Raw genomic sequence first — 19,636 nt, 5'->3', positions numbered from 1 at the left:
GCAGAAAATCAACATTATTCTTGAGGTTAAAAGTTCGTTGACTTTAGAAACAGTGGCTGTTCTGGAGCTTTCGATCATACCACGTGCTTCACCAGCAGTAGATGTTCACATTTTTAGGATGAGAGGGATCTTGTGGCGAGATCGTTTTCTAAACCACTTTTCTTACTCGAGAGAAACAGATTCACCAACCATCCAAAAAACAGTGAACGGGGTTGAAGTCTTTATTATAAATCATTTACATTACAAAGTAAGACATTAGACATTGCCATATCCATCCAAACATCTAGTTTACGAGGAGGAGTTCGTGAATCAGCTGGTTAGAAATGTTTGCCTTGCCCAGAGGAGGGTTTTTTAATTCTTAGTCATATTTCAGCGTACAGGACGACGTTGGCACGGGGTTAATCATGATCCACGCAGGCACGCACACAAACACACACACAGAGGATGTCATCAGCCCTCGAGTATGAGTACACGGCTGCAGTGTTGCTTTTAGCTCAGATGTCGAGCTACTGATGGCAAATTAAAAAGCATGTGACAGAACAGCGGACAGATGATGAAGCAGCAAAAGACAAGACGAGGAGATGTGCAGGACAGACAAGACAGCAGGTACATTTCTTCTTCTGGACTGATGTGAGACCCCCTGTGTCCCGTTTTGTCCACTCCCAAATCTGAAGGAGTCAATCCACAACAGGTTGTGACCCCCACAATATCTTTCCTGACAAAGGCTTTACATTGTGAGCTGCTCACTGAACAGCTTCTCAGGTTTGATGAAGGCTTTACTGAGCCTGACACACACGACCGTATTGCATGTGATCCGACTTCGTAGTGAGCTGGACCGAGTGTGGGACATGAAGTGACCCTCAGAATTTAGCTGACAAGGTTTTCAGTGGCTTGGAGAAGTCTGGAATATCTGTTTTGGTCTTTTCCCTGCCCTTTAACAAGTTTTCACGTAACACTTTTTTTTTTAAATCTTTAAATAAAAATGGTTTATAAATCATCTACAAACCTACATTTTCTATAAATTACACAATTTGTTTAACCCAAAGGTTAACAGCTGAAATTTGCAGTAGAAAACTCAGGGAGAGAGAGACAGATAGGACCTGTGCGTCCGGCAGTGACAAAAAGGATTGGTAGAAAAAAAACATCTATACAACAGCAAACTGATTTAAAAATTTAGCCAAAACAAGAGATAGAAGGGTCCTTTTGAAAGAGAGTTTGTTTGTCTGACCCCACAGTGTCCAATCACGGCTTGAGAGGGGAGCCGACGCACTGAAAGGCAGCCTCAGATTGGGTCAGTGTGTGTGTGTGTATATATAACTTCATGTGTGTATATTGTGTGTGTGTGTGTGTGTGTGTAAATTAGTCAGCATCTGTGAGGTTATCACGCTCGTGTCAGCAGCTCCTGAGCCCACGTCTTGATGGCCGAGGTTGTGTGTTGGAGCAGCTGCCACGTTGAGTTGGTGAAGGACAGAGCGTGGCCCTGCAGACACGATACTGACACCTCACCGCTGCAGGAAAAACAAAGGAAAGCACGTTTTTCGAGAGTTTACTGGTTAAAAAAAAAAAAAAAAACATTTACCAAGATTGGGATGCATCAGCTATTCGTCAAGTCCTTCCTATGTTCTTAGTAACTACTAGCTGGTTTCAGACTAGTGATTTACTGAAGTGGGCTGCACCATTAAAACTTGAGAAATGTTTTAGCTAGTAAAGACTTGAGTAATCTGTAAATATGTTGCTGAGAAACAGGAAGTCACAGTAGAATCACGAGCTGTAACAAAACAAGTTTTAGGGGGCAAATTATATATTAACTGCCAATCCTTTGTAAATGTTGGTATGACTTTGCTGTATTTATATAAATTGGGCAGCAACTAACGATTATTTTCAATATTGATTAATCTGCCAATTATTTTCTTAATTAATTCACTAATCTATAATAATTAGTAATAATAATTAATCTAAGAAATGTCAGAAAATAGAGAAAAATGGCCATTAAATTGCTTGTTTTGTCCGACCAACAGTCAAACCCCCCAAAATATTTAGTTTACAATTGGAAAAACAGCAAAAAATATTTTTTATATTATAAAATAAAATTATATTTTTAGGTATATTTACTTTAAAAATTATCAATTATAACACCTGATGCTGATTAGTTTTCTGTTAATTAACTACAATTAATCGACTCATCGTTTCAGCTCTAATTTATACCAACAGGGTGAAATGTGTGTTTCAGAATTAGTAATATTTTGTTTATTAACAGTATTGTCTTAACATTTTATTTGAAGTATGTTGTGTTATTTTTGTCAAATACAATTTAAATTCTTGCCAGTTTATGTCTTCATTAAAACAGCATTTTGAGTGTCAGGTCAGATGTGTCGAACATATTCCACATTTCGTCTAAACAAGTCATATATTAGCAAGCTAACGTAGCTACGTAACAGGTACACCTGGCAGTAACTGGCTGTAAATACTTCGTAAAAACTACTTTAGTGACACATAAATCCCGACTAAGTAAACACTTATATTATAACTTCGCTAAGTTTGAACTTACGAACAGCTGGTGCAACCGGCTCCTGACTGGTTTTGATGCCAGATGTAAATGTTATCCAAACAGCTCACATTCAGAAAATTCCGGATACAAAATTAATGTTAAAGCCAGGTGAATAGGATGCCTCAAAGTACTGACTTGCAGGAGTCCTGTAGGTTGGTCCATGCTCGTTGTAGCAGGTCAGATATGTACGCCAGCGCTGGAAGGATGTAGTTATGATGGAGGGAGAGGAGGAGCTCCTTTAAATACGCCAACACCTGGAACACACTGTCTGGTGTGTTGGTGTTCACCTGAGCAAAGACACATAGAGGTAAGACACTAGTCAATGACACAAACTATGACGGTTCCCTCCAATTCTTTGATTCAAGAGAAAACATTCAATCCGTCTCATCAAAACTCAAGTGGAAATGATTAAACAGCAGGAGGTGAACATCAGCGAGTGCCAGCCTTACCCATTCTATGGCCTGCGGTGTCTTTTCTTTGACCCAGAGGATCAACTGCGTGGTGTTTTCAGAGATGAAGATGGCTGCTGTTTTTGTCTTTTCCAAACCTTGTTCCATTAGTGGCCCCAAAACCCGAACGCACTCAGAGTAATAATAAGGAGTGTTTGTCTCCAACCAGCTACAGAGAATACAAAAACACAAAATACAAACAAGTTAGATGATGATGCATGAACAGTAATTAAATATGAAGTGAGTTTAAAGACTTGTCATGGCCCCTTCGGTCATCAGGCACATACAGTTAAAATTATTAAATGCTCCAAGACAAAAACAAAAGTAACTGATGGTTTTCAAAGTGGTCACTTTTGCTTGAATATCCAAATGTGTTGTCAATCGTCATCTGAATAAAGTCTTGTGGGATATTTTACTATTACCATTAACCAGCAGTGTACTATTTTAAATGTATTATATATATACACACACACACACACACACTCACTTTATTAGGTACACAAAGTGACAATCTAATGCAATCCAATATAACAGCCCTGTCATAACATCTACCTTTAAGAAGCTCATAATGTTTAGTTTTTGGTGACAATGTTGGAAATGTGTAAATTCAATCATGTGTTTATTATTGAGGTCATAGTTCAAAGGTGGTGGTGTTGTACTGGACTACATTATATTGAGAGGCGTTTCTATTTTTTTGTCCTCCAGAATATTAGAAACACCTCTGAATATGATGAAGTCCAGTATTACACCACCACTAACTATGACCTCAATGCTAAAACATATAAATTGAATTAACACCTCTATGACAGTGTCAACAAAAACGTTATATGCATCATAAGAGCAGCACAGTTGTATTGGACGGCATTAGATTGTGCAGGTGTACCTAATAAAGTGGCTATATTACCAAACAACATCATAAATGTTAAAAGACAAACTACAAGGATTCAAAACATTACTTTGGGAAAATGTTTCTGCTAACATTGAGCCAGTAAAGCAGACAGTGAACAAACTGCTTTGTGAATCTGAAGCGTGCTGATACACAGCTATTTATGTGCTTTGGTTTGACTGGTCAGACAGAGTGTACAAAAACACAAGCATTAGCTCCTAACATGTGGTGTATTGGCCAAAGGCTTGCTTCACATACACACGTTAGGAGTAAAGCATGAATGTTTGAGGGTGAAGTCGTACCTGAAGCCCTGTTTGGAGTAGACTGTTATTTTACCCCAGGCCTGCTGAGATATGGCTGTGACCCCTGAGTTGCGCAGATGCATGGCTGTGGTGGAATCTGAAACACACAACACACATTGTAAGAAATCAAAAACAAACACAACAACAAAAAAAATACAAGGAAACAGCTTTGCAAGTTCTGCCATAAAAATGAAGACTAGAGTAAACAGGACTCGGACAGACCTGCGAAGGAGCCGTGGGACCGGATGTCGTGAGCGATGAAGCCGGCAGCAAACACGAGCAGGACCATGAGCAGTTTGGACCAGGGGAACCCATGACCTCGCATCCTTACCTGCAGATTCTGGAGCCAGAAGAGGAAATACTCAGCAAAAACTTTACTGACACAAAATCCAAATTTCTATTTTTGTTTTTGACAATCTAAGTGTTTATACATTTATAGTATATATTCGAGTGGTGCTTTGTAAATAAAAGTGGGGAATCTCTTCATTGTTCCTGCTGTGGTTCGTAAATACATAAACTCTTTAATTGCAAGTTAAATTATGCGTCCATGTGATGATATAAGTCTTTCATTTTACTGAAATACACGTTTTATGTCTAATTTAGTCTTAAATGAAACCTGGGACCAAGCAGACCGTTTGGATTGAATTTTGATGTTGTAATATTGTTGTTGGTTTAATTCAGCTTTTATCAGTGACGATCTGTCTCACCTGGCACAAGTTATTGCACTCCTGAAGGTCCTGAGATTCGACGGTGTCTCTCATCTCCTCATTGGTCACTTTAAAAGACTGGATCGTTTCTTCGAGGTTCTTCCGGAGCTAAAGATGGAAAATAAAGCATGACTCGTCAAACACAAGATGATTATAGATACAAGGCGTGTGAACACTTATTCTTAACTCTGAACCTGCCTGCTGCGTCACACAGAGTTTAATTGTAAAAATGTCTTAATGCTCGACTTAAACTCTGAATTAAATCTCCAGGTGAGGTGAGTTTGGTTTATGGACCATCAGACCTCATTGCAAGAGTCATACCTTTGGTGGCAGGATGTTCCAGGACTTCAATAAATGGTTTAACAGCAGACTGGAGAAGAAAAGACAGAGGAATGAACAGTCAGCTCTATCGATCGGTATATAAAAGGCTGAAATCCAGAAACATCAGTCATTTTCATATACAACTGCATTTCACTTCTGTGAAAAAATGCTTTTGCCACAAAGCATTACAAATTCGCTGTTGTCTTTCTACTTGTCACAGTTTAAAAGAGGGGGGAAAACTGTATAACTCACCTGGACTGGGGTAAGTGTTTGGTATAGAGCTGCCTCCACACTCCTAGACTCTGTACATCCACACACAAACACTCTGTCATACTGCTGAGCAGCTGCAAAAAACATGAGAGAGAGGAAGAAAGAAAGACATAAAGACTACATTTTTAAATTTTTGACTCACTTTTTGAAGCTATAATTCTGCAGAATGCTTTCTTTCAACTCCCAGAGTACAGCTAACCAAGGAAACATCTGGACAAAATGGTACGCACTGCATCAAACATCACAGGCCAGGAGCTACCGTCCACAGCTGAAATTAGACTACAGAGCTCCTCTCACCCTGTGAACCATCTTTTGAACGTCCTCCCTTCTTTTAAAAGACTGAAAAGTATTAGAACCAGGACAGCCAGGTTCTGCACTAGCACTTATCCAGAGGCAGTTTGTGCGATCAACTCCTAAATCATTAATGTGCTGTTACTATTCCTGTCTGTAAGACATTGTAAGGGCATGTATACATTGGTATACATCACAGCTAGTCGTGGTACTGATAGCATCCCCATGGGAATGCTTGTTTTAATTATTTACTATCATTACACGTAAAGAGGCCATAGTATGCTCGTTTTCAGGTCCTACTAGAATAGGTCTCCTCTAATGTTCAAAAAACACATTATTTTTCTCATACTATACATTGCTGCAGTACCTCTATTCACCCTCTGTCTGAAAGGCTCCGTTTTAGCTCCCTAAAGCCTGGTTTATGGTCAACGCAGTGTGCCCGGGCCAAAAATGACGTCATCACTACTTTCACGTCAGGCTGCAAGCTGTCGCGGAGCTTGGTTGTGCGCCTCTGAATATGGGATCGCCATGTTGGATAATAACATTCACAACACACGTCGACTTCTTGCTTATTCACAGTATACTTTGTTTGCTAGGCAGGCAGTATGCAAACGTGTTACAATGTGTTACATAGACGAGTAACGGAAGAAAAGGCTGAAATACAAACGAGGCATTTCAGCCAGGTCAGGAGCAGTGATTTCTGTGGGAGACAGTAACTCCCCAGACCTTTTACATAAACAAAAAAAGTTATATCGCACACTAAAGGAAAGGGAAAAACCCAAAAAGCACAATATGGCCTCTTTAATTTACTTTTCTAAGTAAGGTGGTCACTGTATATGAGGTGGGGTTCTTGTTGTTTTTGTTCTGTGTCAGCTCACCAAACAAAATTCTTATTGACTATGTTGAAATGGCAATAATATTATTATTATTATTATAATATTAATATCAGTATTGAATCTTGAATTGATGATGATGATGAGGATCCTGAACTACTGGTACTACTATTGATGAAGACGATGGTCTCTGACTGGTTTATAATTGTCAAACATAAGTGCAAAATGGCCACTACAGAAGCCAATGTTTAAGTCTGAGGGACACTAAAATGTTTTCTGTTGACAATTTTTACAATTAAATTTCATAAAAAGCAGACCAGGTCATTTGCCAATGGAGTGAAGTTGCTAGCTAGTGGTTATAAACGTTGTTAAAGTGTTTGAGAGTTTACTTTCCTTCAAGCTTAGCCATTTGCCAATATGCTATCTTGACTGTTTATGGCGCTGGTCACCATAATGAGGCTGTAAACAACCCACTGTATGATAGGTCACTTATCATTATGATTTATGCTGTTGCACTGAGCTAAACTACACTCAGACTTCAGTAGCAGCAGTATTATGTGGAAAAGATTTTAATTCTACCACACATTAAGTGTGTGTGTGTGTGTGTGTGTGTGTACATGTGTGGGTCTTACCTCTCTCTTCATGTCCTCTGGACAGTGTGGCGTGGCTCTGGAGAGAAATGATGGCAGGTATGTGTGTAATGTGCTCTCTGGTTTGGCTCCAAATGCGAGGGCCTTCAGTCGAGGGTACAGACGCCTCAGCTGCTCCTGCAGACTGAACACAAACAAAAATGGCTTTATTACTTTTTACACAGACAGCAAACGGTCGAAGGGAGGTAAAAAAATTAATAAAAAGCTGTGGTCGATGTGTTCAAATATATACATGAGAAATGCTTTTATTTCCAAAACGGAGCTGAAACAATTAGTGTGACAGCAATATATAATTTTAAAAAAACAAAAAAAAACATTTTTCTTAAGAATTGTCATTTGTGAATGATTATGTCAGTTGTGTTTAATGTTTCATGTTTTACTGAAGAATAGTAACTATACAGGTGGAAACTGGAGGACAAAAATGTATTTCCCCAATAGGACAAGTGACCAGAGGATAAAAACAAAAAACCCTCATATTGAAAATGTTCCAGTACTAAAAGAGAGATGACATTCACAATAATCTTAAATGACTGCAGTCACTCTGCTCTTCTCTTCCCAAAGTCCCGTGGTTGTTTGATTAGATGTAATTTGGGTTTAAGTATCCGCGCTATATTCACAACCATCCATTCTCTGCTCCTACTTATTCCTACACCATGTTGTCATGCTGTGCACATGGGATTATTCAACAATGAATCCAGGAAAACTGACATGGCTGGCTATCAGTGTTTGCATTATGTTACATTTACCTTGATGACAGGGCATTCTTGGGCATGAAGGCGAAATCCAGTAAAGGAAAGAACTCTTTAGGACCCATGATGCCAAATCCCTTTGTCAGGTTCGCATGGAGTCTGGGAAAAGAAGAACATTAAGCACAAATTTAAGAGTCAAGATATAGTTTGATTAAGTTAAACATATAAAAAAACAAAAACACTGTCTTCATAAAAATATACCTAAACTGTTAGGAGCCTAAAGAATTCATAGTAACTACTCACAAAATTAATTCAAAAGAAAGGCAAGACCATGGATATACAATAACAATGAAAGTTTAACTTTAAGTGTCATTGTTACCTTTGGACTATGTTTTCATAAGGAATGTAAGTGACATTACACCCAAGAGAGAAAATACTTGGCAGTCACACTTTAGGTGTAATGAAAAGAAAAGAAGGTTTTTGTTGTATTTTACATTACCTAAGGAAAAGATTAAATAAAATAAGCCACATATTTTTTAGAAAGACTTACAGGAGAAGTCTCTCCAGATATGCAATGGCATATGAAGACAAGGACTTCACTCCCAGCACAGGAAGCATGATACCCAGCCACACTGAAACACAAATAAAGAACAAATTCATCACACAGGAACTTTTGGTTCTGGCATTAAATGTGTCAACAGTTGGCCTTTTCAGCTTTCAATTTAAAAGAACACAAACAAAAGCCCAGAGCAATTGCAGCAGCAAAATATGGCTTTTGTTCTTGCATGTTTAATTACTGAAATAAGATGGTGAAACAACAAACACAGTCAGCTAATACGATGAAAACTAAAGAAGCATGAAGGATGAATGAGCTCCATGGTCATTCCTCCTGTGTATTATCAAAAGAAAACAAAATCACCCCTCAGATACTTCACTGTCATATATCATAGTTTGTTAAATTTTGTTCTTGTGACATTCACTGTTGCCATTTTAGAATTTCTTTGCCCACTTCCATTGCCTAAGTCTTGTACATTTGCCATGTTTCATCACATCAAAGTCCGGGGCTCAGACAGGAAACTCTTGATTGCTTTTTAAATTCTTGATAACAAGATTAGAGTGTTCCTAAACAGGGTTTTCCCTCACATCCTGGTGTTTTATTCTGCTTAAATATCCCAACAGCAAGATAAAATGCAGTACGTTTTGCATTTGTAGCTTTGTAAAGAGTCGAATTGTGTCTTTCCTTGCCTTGGGCGAGTCGAATGGTACTCAATATCCTTATTTTGCAGATGAAGGTTGTTATGTAATCTTCCAAGAATATTCATCCTCCCATGCCCACATATCCACCTCGCTCCCACCTCACCAAATACCAAGAGTTTAAGCTCACAGATGGCTGTCAGTGGATGTGTTACTGCTCTAATGTGCAACTGTTGCTTCATTAACCCCCAACCCAGAATTTCTGTCAGCACATATTGTTGGGAAAGTGGGAGAAAGGGGAGACACAGACTAGGACTAATACAGTGCAGAGGATGATAAAATCCTGTGTCTACATATCTAAAAAGGAGTACATGGCATGGAGAATGTGTATAAATTATTTGGGTAAGTGTTTGACTTGTCTATTACCTCTTAGTCCCTGGCTGAGGTCATAAAATCCAGCTTGGCCAAGAGCCCACATGATGGTCAGACACTTCACTGGACGATTCTGAACTGACCGCAATAACTCCAAATACTAGAGAGAAAGAAAAGGAGGAGGGGAGGGTATTACAACATATTATTGCAAGGGTTATTGCAAAAGACAAATCCCCTGTACTTTGGACAACAGAATTTAAACTGCGTTTGAAAAAGCAAAAAGGTACCCAGTTTTTAGAAAAGAAAGCAATTGTACAACTTGTAGTGTTACTTAATTTCTAACCAACTACATTCAGAGTAGACAAGGGCAGTGAAGCAGTAATCTGCCAGTTATCTGCAGGACTCGAGGACACACACACACACACACACACACACACACACACACACACACACAGAGACACACACAGAGACACACACAGAGACACACACAGAGACACACACAGAGACACACCCACCTCTGGCAAGTTTAGGGTGGCTATTCTGGGTTTGTCCTGTAGGATTGCTTGGACGCAAACTCTGTAGCCATGCAGAGGTTCTCCTGGAAACAGAGAGAAAAAGCTGTTGGGTTCAAGGTAAAATATTGCTGTGATGAGGTGTCCTGGTGGCCTTGGGGTCTAAAATGCTGACAATGTAACTACAATGTATCCTGGTTTAAGTCCAGCTGGACCTTTGATGCATGTCATCCCCCTTTTTTCTCTCTACCCTCATTTCCAGTCACCTCAGTACTGTCTGCTGTCTAATAAAGGCAACATAAAATACTTAAAAAGACAGATTTAACAGTCACTGACCATTTGCCATATGCTCTTCACAGAACAGCAGCATCTAAATTGTTTATTTCACCTGATTGTTTATTATGATGCATACCCAAAACGAATTTCAGAAGTGAGCCAAGTGACTTATAAGGCAAAGCTTAGAATCTGGTCAACACTTAATTGTACATTTCACAAAGTACCTACTGTAGAGTGGAAACAACAGTAATGACAGGTGGGAAACAGCAAAGAGAGGAGATGGTGTGGCACGACAGTAATTTCAGCTCTCATTACTGCATCACTTGTGTCTTGGTCCACAACACAACCCACTTCCAAACCTCCACGTGAGCTCTTACACCTACCTGACTGTCTGTCCAGCTCCCTGAGCATAGTAGAAACACAGTGGTCAAAGAAATCTGGCAGGATGTCACTGCAACGTCCGATGAGGCCTTTGATCACGCCCTTCAGCTCTTTTCCTGTAAGGCAGTATGGGTAGTCTGTGGACAAAAGACTGCTTTTGATTATCGTGTCAGTGCCCTGTAGACAGTAAAGAAACAGTAACAAAGGTTTTTTTTTCCCCATATCAACCTCCTTAGTTAAAATAAAAATACAGTGGAAATTAGTCCTAAAAGGGCTATAACGACTGTGCAAAATATTTTTTTCTTAATCTTGCATTAAAATGAAATAAAGTTTGACTGACCGTGAGCATAGCTGCTGAGTGTGGGCTCAGGCTCTGGCGCAGTCAGATTGAGGTTGAGGTATCCTGCCAGGTCTTTGACCCACACTGATGGGTTTTCTGGGAACAGGGTCTGACTGCGAGCCAGTTGCTGCTTCAGGTCCCCAACATCCAGCTAAAAAGAGAACAAAACAGTTAAAACATTAAGGCTGTTTACTCAGAAACAACACGTCCATTATGCAAAGATGAGACTGCATTTCAGCATGTGATAGTTATCTTTGAAGATGTAACAATGCAGCATTGTTTCTGTGTGTTTGTATGAAGATATTTATGGCTTCACAAAGCCTATTACATGTATTTCTGTCTTTCCATTCACTGACAAAGATCAGCCAAATTATTACACCGCTATTGAGGATGGTAAATTATCAGTTTTAATCTAAAAGTTTACCAACAAATGTGTTTTAGGGCAAAAAGCACACACAGAATCTTCAAAATAGTCCAATAATTGTTTCTCTTGTCACTAAAAACTTTAAGAAATACAAATGTTCAGCTTTGTTTAAGCTTTTGATACAAGCCGGAGAGGTATGTGCATTACTCACAGCTTTGAAGGCTTCCTCGAGGGTCTTGTGAGTTGCGGGGGTGACCGTATTGCTGGAGTGTGATTTCTTGGATGGTTTACTTGATGAGGGCTTCTTATTTTCAGTCTCGGCTGGTGGTGGAACCTGCTCCTTGTTCTGTTTCTTTCCCATCTTCTCAAAGCCGTCAAACAGAGTCTCTGACATCTTCAGGGGTGCTGAGGGAAACAAAGTTGCAGTAGTTAGACACGCTTCTGTGCTGACTGTACTTTTCTTGAATGCCGCCTTTTTTGGAACTTCTTTGGTCTTCTAAAAACACTTTCTCACATCCGCCCTGTGTCCTGAAAATCAAGTTAATCCCTGAAACCAAGGCTTTCCCCTCCCCGGTTGCTCACTCCACTTACATTCAGTGCTTCCACCCTCCCTCTATGGCTTGCATAATGGCTTGTTATTAGACAATATTCATGCCACACTCATTACAATTCACAAAAGGAATAGAGTTATGCACCAGCAGCATTACAAGTATTCCCCTGCGTGTTACTCGTTAAGTATCTATTTGTAAACAAACTTCAACTAGGTTTATATTAGAGCTGGACCAGCATTAAGTTTTGAAGGCCAATACCAATATATTATGCGTACTGAGTCAGATATTTTAGGCATGCATACTAATATTAAATATCTAAACAATCCTGTTTTCAATTGTAAGTATCCAAACTTTATTTTTTTTTATTCCCAGGATGTAAAAGCCTCTAAAAAGGTTAAGGCTGACGTCATTCTGTATTTCATTTATTGTCAACAAATCCCATGAGAAGACCAAAACCAACAATGTTTTAGTCTGTCAATACTTTCTGACTTCCCTTCGTAGTAGTTTCCTAACACAGCTGGGCATTTTTAGTAAACTTTACTCAAACAGGAGGAAATAGAACATTTTTGGGGACTATTTTCAGCTGGGGATGAATACACATTTTGTACTCAAGTGAGCATTTCTAGCAGCAGGACAGTGTATGTGGGATTGATGAAAAATAAACTACAATGCCCAGGTTCATTGTAATGAAGAAACACGTCACCCAGTGCAACATTATGGCTCATGTATATTGTTTTTGACAACAATGGAGGTCTATGGCACAGAGGAATAAGCTACATCAGACTTGTAGGATAATTTTACTCTTGGTTTTTGTCTTTTCAAAGGATGTTTTCAAAATAAGGAAAAACATAGAATATAGCCAGCCTTAAACTCTCATTGAAACGCATTCTATTAATATTGAGTCCTAACTCATGCAGCAAAGATATTTACAGCATTTAACTCCGACTGCACACAAGAATCCCAGTCAGACCCACCTACACACTTGAGTCGGTGTTGACAGAAGTCACCAGTTGTTCACTGATCATTCAGCTGTACATGTTGCTGACAAACCTAAAGCTATATCGAGTCTGTGTGTGTGTCGGCATAACACAGGGCTGTGACGCAAAGAAGGGATTTGTGTCAGTGTTCAGTACTGACTCTACGACACTCACTTCCCTATTCAAATGTTGGTTAGTCATGATCATTCCTCACTTCTCTGAACTGAAATACGTCCACCACAACAGGCAGACTGACTCTACTTGTCATCTCTGTGAATGTCTCAGCTTAGTGAGAATTAGCAGAGCTGAACAGTGAGGAAGGTACTGAAAGATAAATGAGGTAATCTGACCAGGTGCCTATTAATACTAAACAAATATCCATAAGTGTCAGGAAGTCGGTCATTTCCAGCGTCAGCTCCTGACATGAGAAGACATCTGCTACACTGAAATACAGTAACAGGGCAACAACAAGTGAGGCCAATCGACTAGTGACTAGAAATTGTTGAAATATGTAAATGCAACTTTATATAAACGTGCCATGACACAAGCGGACAACAACATGAAACACTACTTGTTCGATGACACGACTAGAGATGGGCACAAAACAATATTTTCTATTCATTATCTTGTCTTAGAAAATGAGACAGCACAGTGTTCTTGTTCTCATTTATTTTGGTTTAATTCTCTATGTAAATGATACATGGACTGCACTTATATAGCACTTTTCTACCTTAAAGGACAAAGCGCTTTACAATTGGCCGCCCGGTCACACAGTATCACTTTACAGTATCATATCTATTACTACTGTACTTAAATAAAAATCACATTGAAAAACATCAACTGAAACACCAGACTGGCTGGTTGGAGAGACATGTATCAAGACATGTATCAAGGTATTGAGCTTGAGATTTCTTTTTTCATAACATCAATTCCCATTAAAGTACATCTATGAGCCATACACAAAGTTAGGTAAGGTTTCCTTTTTACATGCTGCAGCCCACAGTGAGTAATCACATAGACGGGCCCAGACACACAGGCACTGTACCAAATTCACACAAATAAGTAGGACCTGTGTCGAGCACTTTGTATTATCATTTGCTTACTACGTTATTGAAGAAACGGTTTCGTACTACTACTGCAGCAATTAAACAGGACAAAGTGAGCCACTTGCAGTGTCTGCCAGGACAGTTTCCAAGAATCAAGTCAACATCACAAAATAAAAAGAAGAACCACATTTATCCGACAAAACACTTACAGGATTTGTCACCAGTCCTTTTAATATGTCAACCACCACAAGAAATAAAATAAAAATAGAAAGCAATATATACTGAATTATGATAAATCTTTATTCTGTGTATTCTTATTGGAAGTTAAATTAAAAGCTTCACTTCACTGTTGGTTATTATCCATTCATTGGAAACATGTAAACTTTGGTTTACTGTTTTGGTAGCTGCTGGCACGCAGACGTTAAAGTCAGGAATGTTAGTCTTGTGTCCTTGCGGAGGGTGTAATTCCTGTTCTTTCCTACCTACAGTCTCAGTGAAAACCTTGAAGGATTTCACACAAAGCATCTCTACAGTTGGAATGAAATCCTACATAGTTTTGGCGCTACTGTGTGTCCTAACAATGTACAAAAAATGTTTTCCAGTTCACCTGGAAAACAAAAGGTTCAGTCGAGTGCAACCTATCTTGGTATCACCTTAAATGTTGGGATACACACCACAACTTAGTAAAATACTACCCACACCAAGTTAAAAATACAGCCACACAAGTTGATGAAAGATTTTATTTGCCAAACAGTTTGGCTCTTCTTTCAAAGTTGTGGAAAGATGGGAGGCTTGGGCTGTGTCTGAAATCAATCCCTTTTTACAAAGTGCACTATATTTAGTGTCCGCCATTATGTTTGTGTCCGAATTCTAGTGTCCTCAAAAATTCCCACAGTGGAACCAAAAAGTAGTTTCAATGGCATGAACAATACTTTGTTAACAATCCAACAATTCGATGCATCACATTATATAAACCAGGTTTCCATCCAAATGTAGCGCGTTTCCATCAACTACTGTTATGTGAATATTAAGAATTGGTTTATCGAGATAAACAGTAGGCGCTCATTCTCCTGTCAGGTGCCATTAAACCACCGTAGAAGAATAGATGACATAGTTAACGAGCGCCAGTCAAACCTCAAATGGTGGAGAAAAAAACTAAATTGAAAACATGATGGAAATATGGCAGTGGAGTAAAAACTTCAGTGGATGTTTAAAAGGTGGGGTTTGCGATTCTAATCAAATACACGTCAAATTCAGCGAATATCTCCTCACGGTCCGCTAGCTGTCCGTTCAGTGTGTGGGCTGAAAAAAGAAAACTCTGGTGTTTGTACACAGCCCTGGCTCTGTAAATGGGAAATAAACAAAGTGGCTCGGACCGAGCCACACAAAACTATTCCAGCCATGATTTGTGTGTCAGGTAACGTTCAATGACTTGCCCACGGACATTCAGCTTACGTTCTAGTTTGCCAAGATGTGTTGTTGTTGTGATGTTAGCTATAGCAGCAGGAGAGTTGTGAGTATCGCTGTCTGGAGCTGCTGTGCTGGCTCTGGGGAAACCGTCCCGTCCTCTCTGGCTGATAGCTTCATAGCAGCAACTGTAGGGACGTTTGCTAACCCTCACCCTAGCTAAGCTAACTCACAACCTAGCTAACGTTAGTTACATTATTTGCTTTGTCGTTGTTCGCTCTATATCATGGTATTTGTCATGGTATTTGATTTCTCCAGAATCGCATACCGCACCTTTAAGTCACATGCTTCATGTACGTCAAGATTTATTCGCTGAATCTATTTCCATTGCACTTTGTTGCATTTTATTTTTTAAAAATCGATACACCAACTTTCCTACCTCCCCTAAGCACATTTTTTTTTTGTCATTTTCAGCGTTTCCATTGTAAAAATTACCACTGTGTGACTCTACACCTGTCAGTGATGATGCAAAATGACAATGATCCATCAGTGTCTGAAATCTGAATTTACAGTACTGCTCACTATAGAGCAGTAGTGAATGAGGGAGTGATTTCAGACACAGCCCTGGTGTCTGTCAGCAGAGGGTCTTGGTGGTGTGGTGGGGTGTAATCTGAGTGGATGTACCCAACGCGGCCCTCTTACAGGGTGGGTGGACTCGAATGGATTCTCACACCAGCAGAAAAATAGCTGACAGGATGCTTCTCATATAGATACAGAGCAAACCACTTCAGACACTTCTCAACAATGCAGAACAGGCTGCAGCAAAAGGCAAGTCATGCTTATGTGATCACATTTAGTTCTCTGTAGCAGTGGGATTTCCAACTTTTGAGTGGCAGGCTGGCATTATTTAAGAAACACATGAAATGTGTTGTAAAAGATTATTCTGGTATTTACTGTAAGTGGGACTGAAAAACTGTGCCAATACAGATGTTACATTATAATTTCTATTAAGTAGAGACGGACCATAAAATAAACTAAGGACTATTTTACAAAGCTTTTATTTTTACTGCTGAAATGAATACAGTAATAAACAGGTGGGACACCTTAATTTGAGGAGGGTAAAAAAACAAAGTATGTGGTACGTAAATCAGCCGAATAACATGTCGGACTTGACATAATCTCTTGTGTTGAAAGCAGAGCCCCTGTCAGATATTCTATTACATGTCCAGACATGTAATGTGAAACAAGTCCAATATAAGTATCATATCAGCTGTTATAAATATGATCTCCTTAAGGTGAAGGTATGTATGTAAAATGCAGTCATACATACATTATAAACTAGACCCAAAGCTGCAGGGCCGAGCATAAAGAAAACCTCCTATATTTTTCTTTGGATTAAGTGATTTAATAAAAAGGATCTTGGCTCAGGGACAAATAATAAAGTCTAGTCTCACCTGCTAAAAGAAGTTTAAAGCAAAATCAGGCATTATATGAATAACATTTTTCTTTCTTTATATGAGTAACATTTTTCTTTCTTGTGTGTCCTTGTGAAGACAAAACCCACAAAGATTTGTGTATCTAACCGATACAAAAGCCTCAAGCTGAACTTGAGGCTAGAGGATTATTTTGAATATGCCAAAAACCACAAACTCAACAGTAACTGTCTCATGATTCAAGTATGGAAGCCTTTAAGGGAGTAAATTGAGATTTGGCAAAAAGGCTTGTTGGTTATAAAATTGATCGTCTGTAAGAGTTCAGCATTAATCTAACTATTTGTAGAGAGCCTGGTAAAGCTGAGTACACTTTCAGGACAAAGTATGAGCCTGGTTACACCGTGTCAATAGCACTTTAGATTAAATACTTCACATAAATACTATGGTGGTTAGAGTTTATACACCAAAAAGAGACATGTATTTCTTTTAGACAAAACCTTTACACCACGTCCCCACAATCACGGTCACATAGACTTTGGACAGGTTGATTCACTGATAAAACTGATGCATAAACAAATAGCAGCAGGAGAGTGAGATCTAATCTTTTCTCTCACCCATTATTAGTCAATACGCAGCCATACCTGTGGAGATGGTGCGGTAGTTGAGGGTAGTTAGTTGTTGCCGGGTTTACTGAATGTTAAGTATGCTGAATATAAAACCAAACAACCCATCATAGGTCTGTAATTATGTTCGTGTTGGAATCATCACACAGTAAACCACCAGAGTTAACAAGGTTACCGTGATGTTTTCCACAGGCAGATTAACCTGATGGGGTCCCTGGGGATGAGCTGATTGGCTCCTATTAACCACCAGTTCGCCCCACACGCTGAGCAAAGTGTACAGTTTTTGATAAAAATACTCAAATACTACAATGCCCCAGGTGTGCTGCATGGTAATTTGATTAAACATAAATTAATTCAGGAATTTGTAGCATGTGATAACAAAATTGATAATGAAATGAAACTAGATTTTAAACACAGGATCCACTTTTCAAGACAGGGCTTCAAAATCAGGTAATAAACCAAAACACACCCGTAGGCCCTTTTCACGTCAGCTGATATTGTGCTTTGTTGGTGGTAGTAAATTGGCTCAAACTGACTGACACACAGTAGGCCTGGAGCTTTTGGGGTCCCTCGAGTTCTGGGACCCCAGGACAGTTGCCCACTAAACTCAGCTGGTAATCCAGCTGTGATGTCTTCCAATCCCTGCTCTTAAATTGTCACAGGACTGTGCAGATTTTTGTAGTTTCACTTTGATCTACAGGTGAAATCCAAACTACTAATGTGTGAAAAAATATCAAATCCTGCAAATTCATGTGCATTGCTACCATCTACCCAATACTGCAACAGTGCAGAACTTCAATTAGGGTATAGACAATTATATTGTCCCCTCATGTCCCTTAAAATGATAAGGCTGATTTAGTAAATCATGCAAAGGGGGAAAGATGGGATTTGAGTCACCACGTAGATAAATGATCACTCGGAACAGTGACAGCTGGCTCTGTAGGCTAAGTGGAAATAAGCGGATGCCTAATTCATTCGCATAACGTTATACGGTTCAGCTGCAATGTAACAACACCACCCTGGAGCTGCATTTAACAGTGTAACGGCGGCAGAAAGACAAAAATGTCAAAAAGCTGCTAACACATGCTTCAGAGATGCAGATACTCAGTGATGACGTTGCCTGTGTTGACACGCTGCTAGCAAGCTAACTGGCTAACGTTAAGGTTAGCACTTCCTTCTAGATGTACGTTATGTGGCAGGAGCACATATCCCAGAAAGGCCAGTTAGCTGTTATTTTAAAATCAACGTGTCAGCAGAGAAGCTAAAGCACAGCCACGCAGGTAAACTGGTAAAATCCCCAAACGGGACAAGAAAAAAAAATGATCGTAGGAAGTAGCACTACTGCGCGATGGTATGCTACAGTGGCTAGCTTGTCAAATCAGATGACAGCTATGAGCCTTCTTAATTAACAGTATTAACATTACGGTTAAGACACCAACAAGTAAATCTAAAAAGAAACAATTTAGTTCGTAGAAACAACTGCACAGGTAGCGCCATCCTTTTCCTTTCATTTGAGCATTTTTAGTGAGGTAAATGGGTCACGGAGCAGCAGTGTTCAGCGGGCCATGTTCACTTACGTCTGGATGGCTGGTTAGATTCGCCCAGGGCTTTCCTTCCCCCGCTGCCGGTTTTCTTGTCAGTCGGGTTCTTCCCTCCGCCTGAGCTGTTGTTTTTCTTCCCTTTCTTCACTACCTCCCATTTGCCGGCTGAGCCATTATTTGAAGCCATGTCTCTGGTTCAGATGGGGTGTTATTACTTCGGGGTACCGTGACTTCCTGGCTACTTCCTCCCTGCCGAATGAAACAGAACGACGAGACGCTCACTCAACTGCCCGGATCATTTAACCGTCCGCGTGCCACGTCTCTTTGTCGGCATGACGTCAGAGTGATGCGTTTGGACCGTTAGCTTCCTCTCTCTGGTTGAACTGGACAAGTTCATACAGGTTGTTTTTTTTATTAAAAATATCTTAAAGATGTACCTCAAGTAACCCTGAGTATTTTAAAAATCAATTTAAGTTGTCTCTATGTTCGTGTCAAAATTGTATGTACTGAATTAACACAGTGATGGGTGAAATATGAATCAGTTTTGTCTAAAAAATACATTTAAAAATGGCGTCTGCTTACAAGTTTGAACCGTTGACTGTATACAACACTAAAATATCTTCACAGCCAAATCTATCAGATTTTATGTGCCTATAGCTGAAACGATTAGTCA

At 39.5% G+C, this 19,636-nt stretch overlaps 1 protein-coding gene across 1 annotated transcript; it reads right to left on the bottom strand.

The window, feature by feature from the left end:
- Window positions 1-198: 198 nt before the first annotated feature.
- Window positions 199-19,289, bottom strand: tmem214 (transmembrane protein 214). The gene is made up of 17 exons (XM_044168273.1): window positions 19,000-19,289; window positions 11,597-11,790; window positions 11,022-11,172; window positions 10,684-10,818; window positions 10,028-10,110; window positions 9,567-9,672; window positions 8,497-8,578; window positions 8,004-8,105; window positions 7,240-7,381; window positions 5,466-5,557; window positions 5,214-5,262; window positions 4,893-5,000; window positions 4,408-4,525; window positions 4,186-4,282; window positions 2,998-3,166; window positions 2,684-2,835; window positions 199-1,508 (listed from the first exon to the last, which is right to left on the bottom strand). Exons 1-17 carry the CDS (start codon window positions 19,148-19,150, stop codon window positions 1,382-1,384), a joined length of 2,058 nt encoding a protein of 685 aa, XP_044024208.1. The 5' UTR covers window positions 19,151-19,289; the 3' UTR covers window positions 199-1,381.
- Window positions 19,290-19,636: the final 347 nt, after the last annotated feature.

The sequence above is a fragment of the Siniperca chuatsi genome, linkage group LG16, assembly GCF_020085105.1.
Source record: "Siniperca chuatsi isolate FFG_IHB_CAS linkage group LG16, ASM2008510v1, whole genome shotgun sequence".
NCBI lineage: Eukaryota > Metazoa > Chordata > Actinopteri > Centrarchiformes > Sinipercidae > Siniperca > Siniperca chuatsi.
This window is presented reverse-complemented; position numbering and strand designations above follow the sequence as displayed.

Coding starts and splice junctions, on each gene's coding strand:
- tmem214 (XM_044168273.1), bottom strand. CDS start 19,150: ATGGCTTCAAATAATGGCTCAGCCGGCAAATGGGAGGTAGTGAAGAAA. Junction 10,819..11,021: donor ACTCAGCAGCTATGCTCACG/GTCAGTCAAACT, acceptor TTTTGTCCACAG/ACTACCCATACTGCCTTACA. Junction 3,167..4,185: donor TACTCCAAACAGGGCTTCAG/GTACGACTTCAC, acceptor TATTCTCTGTAG/CTGGTTGGAGACAAACACTC.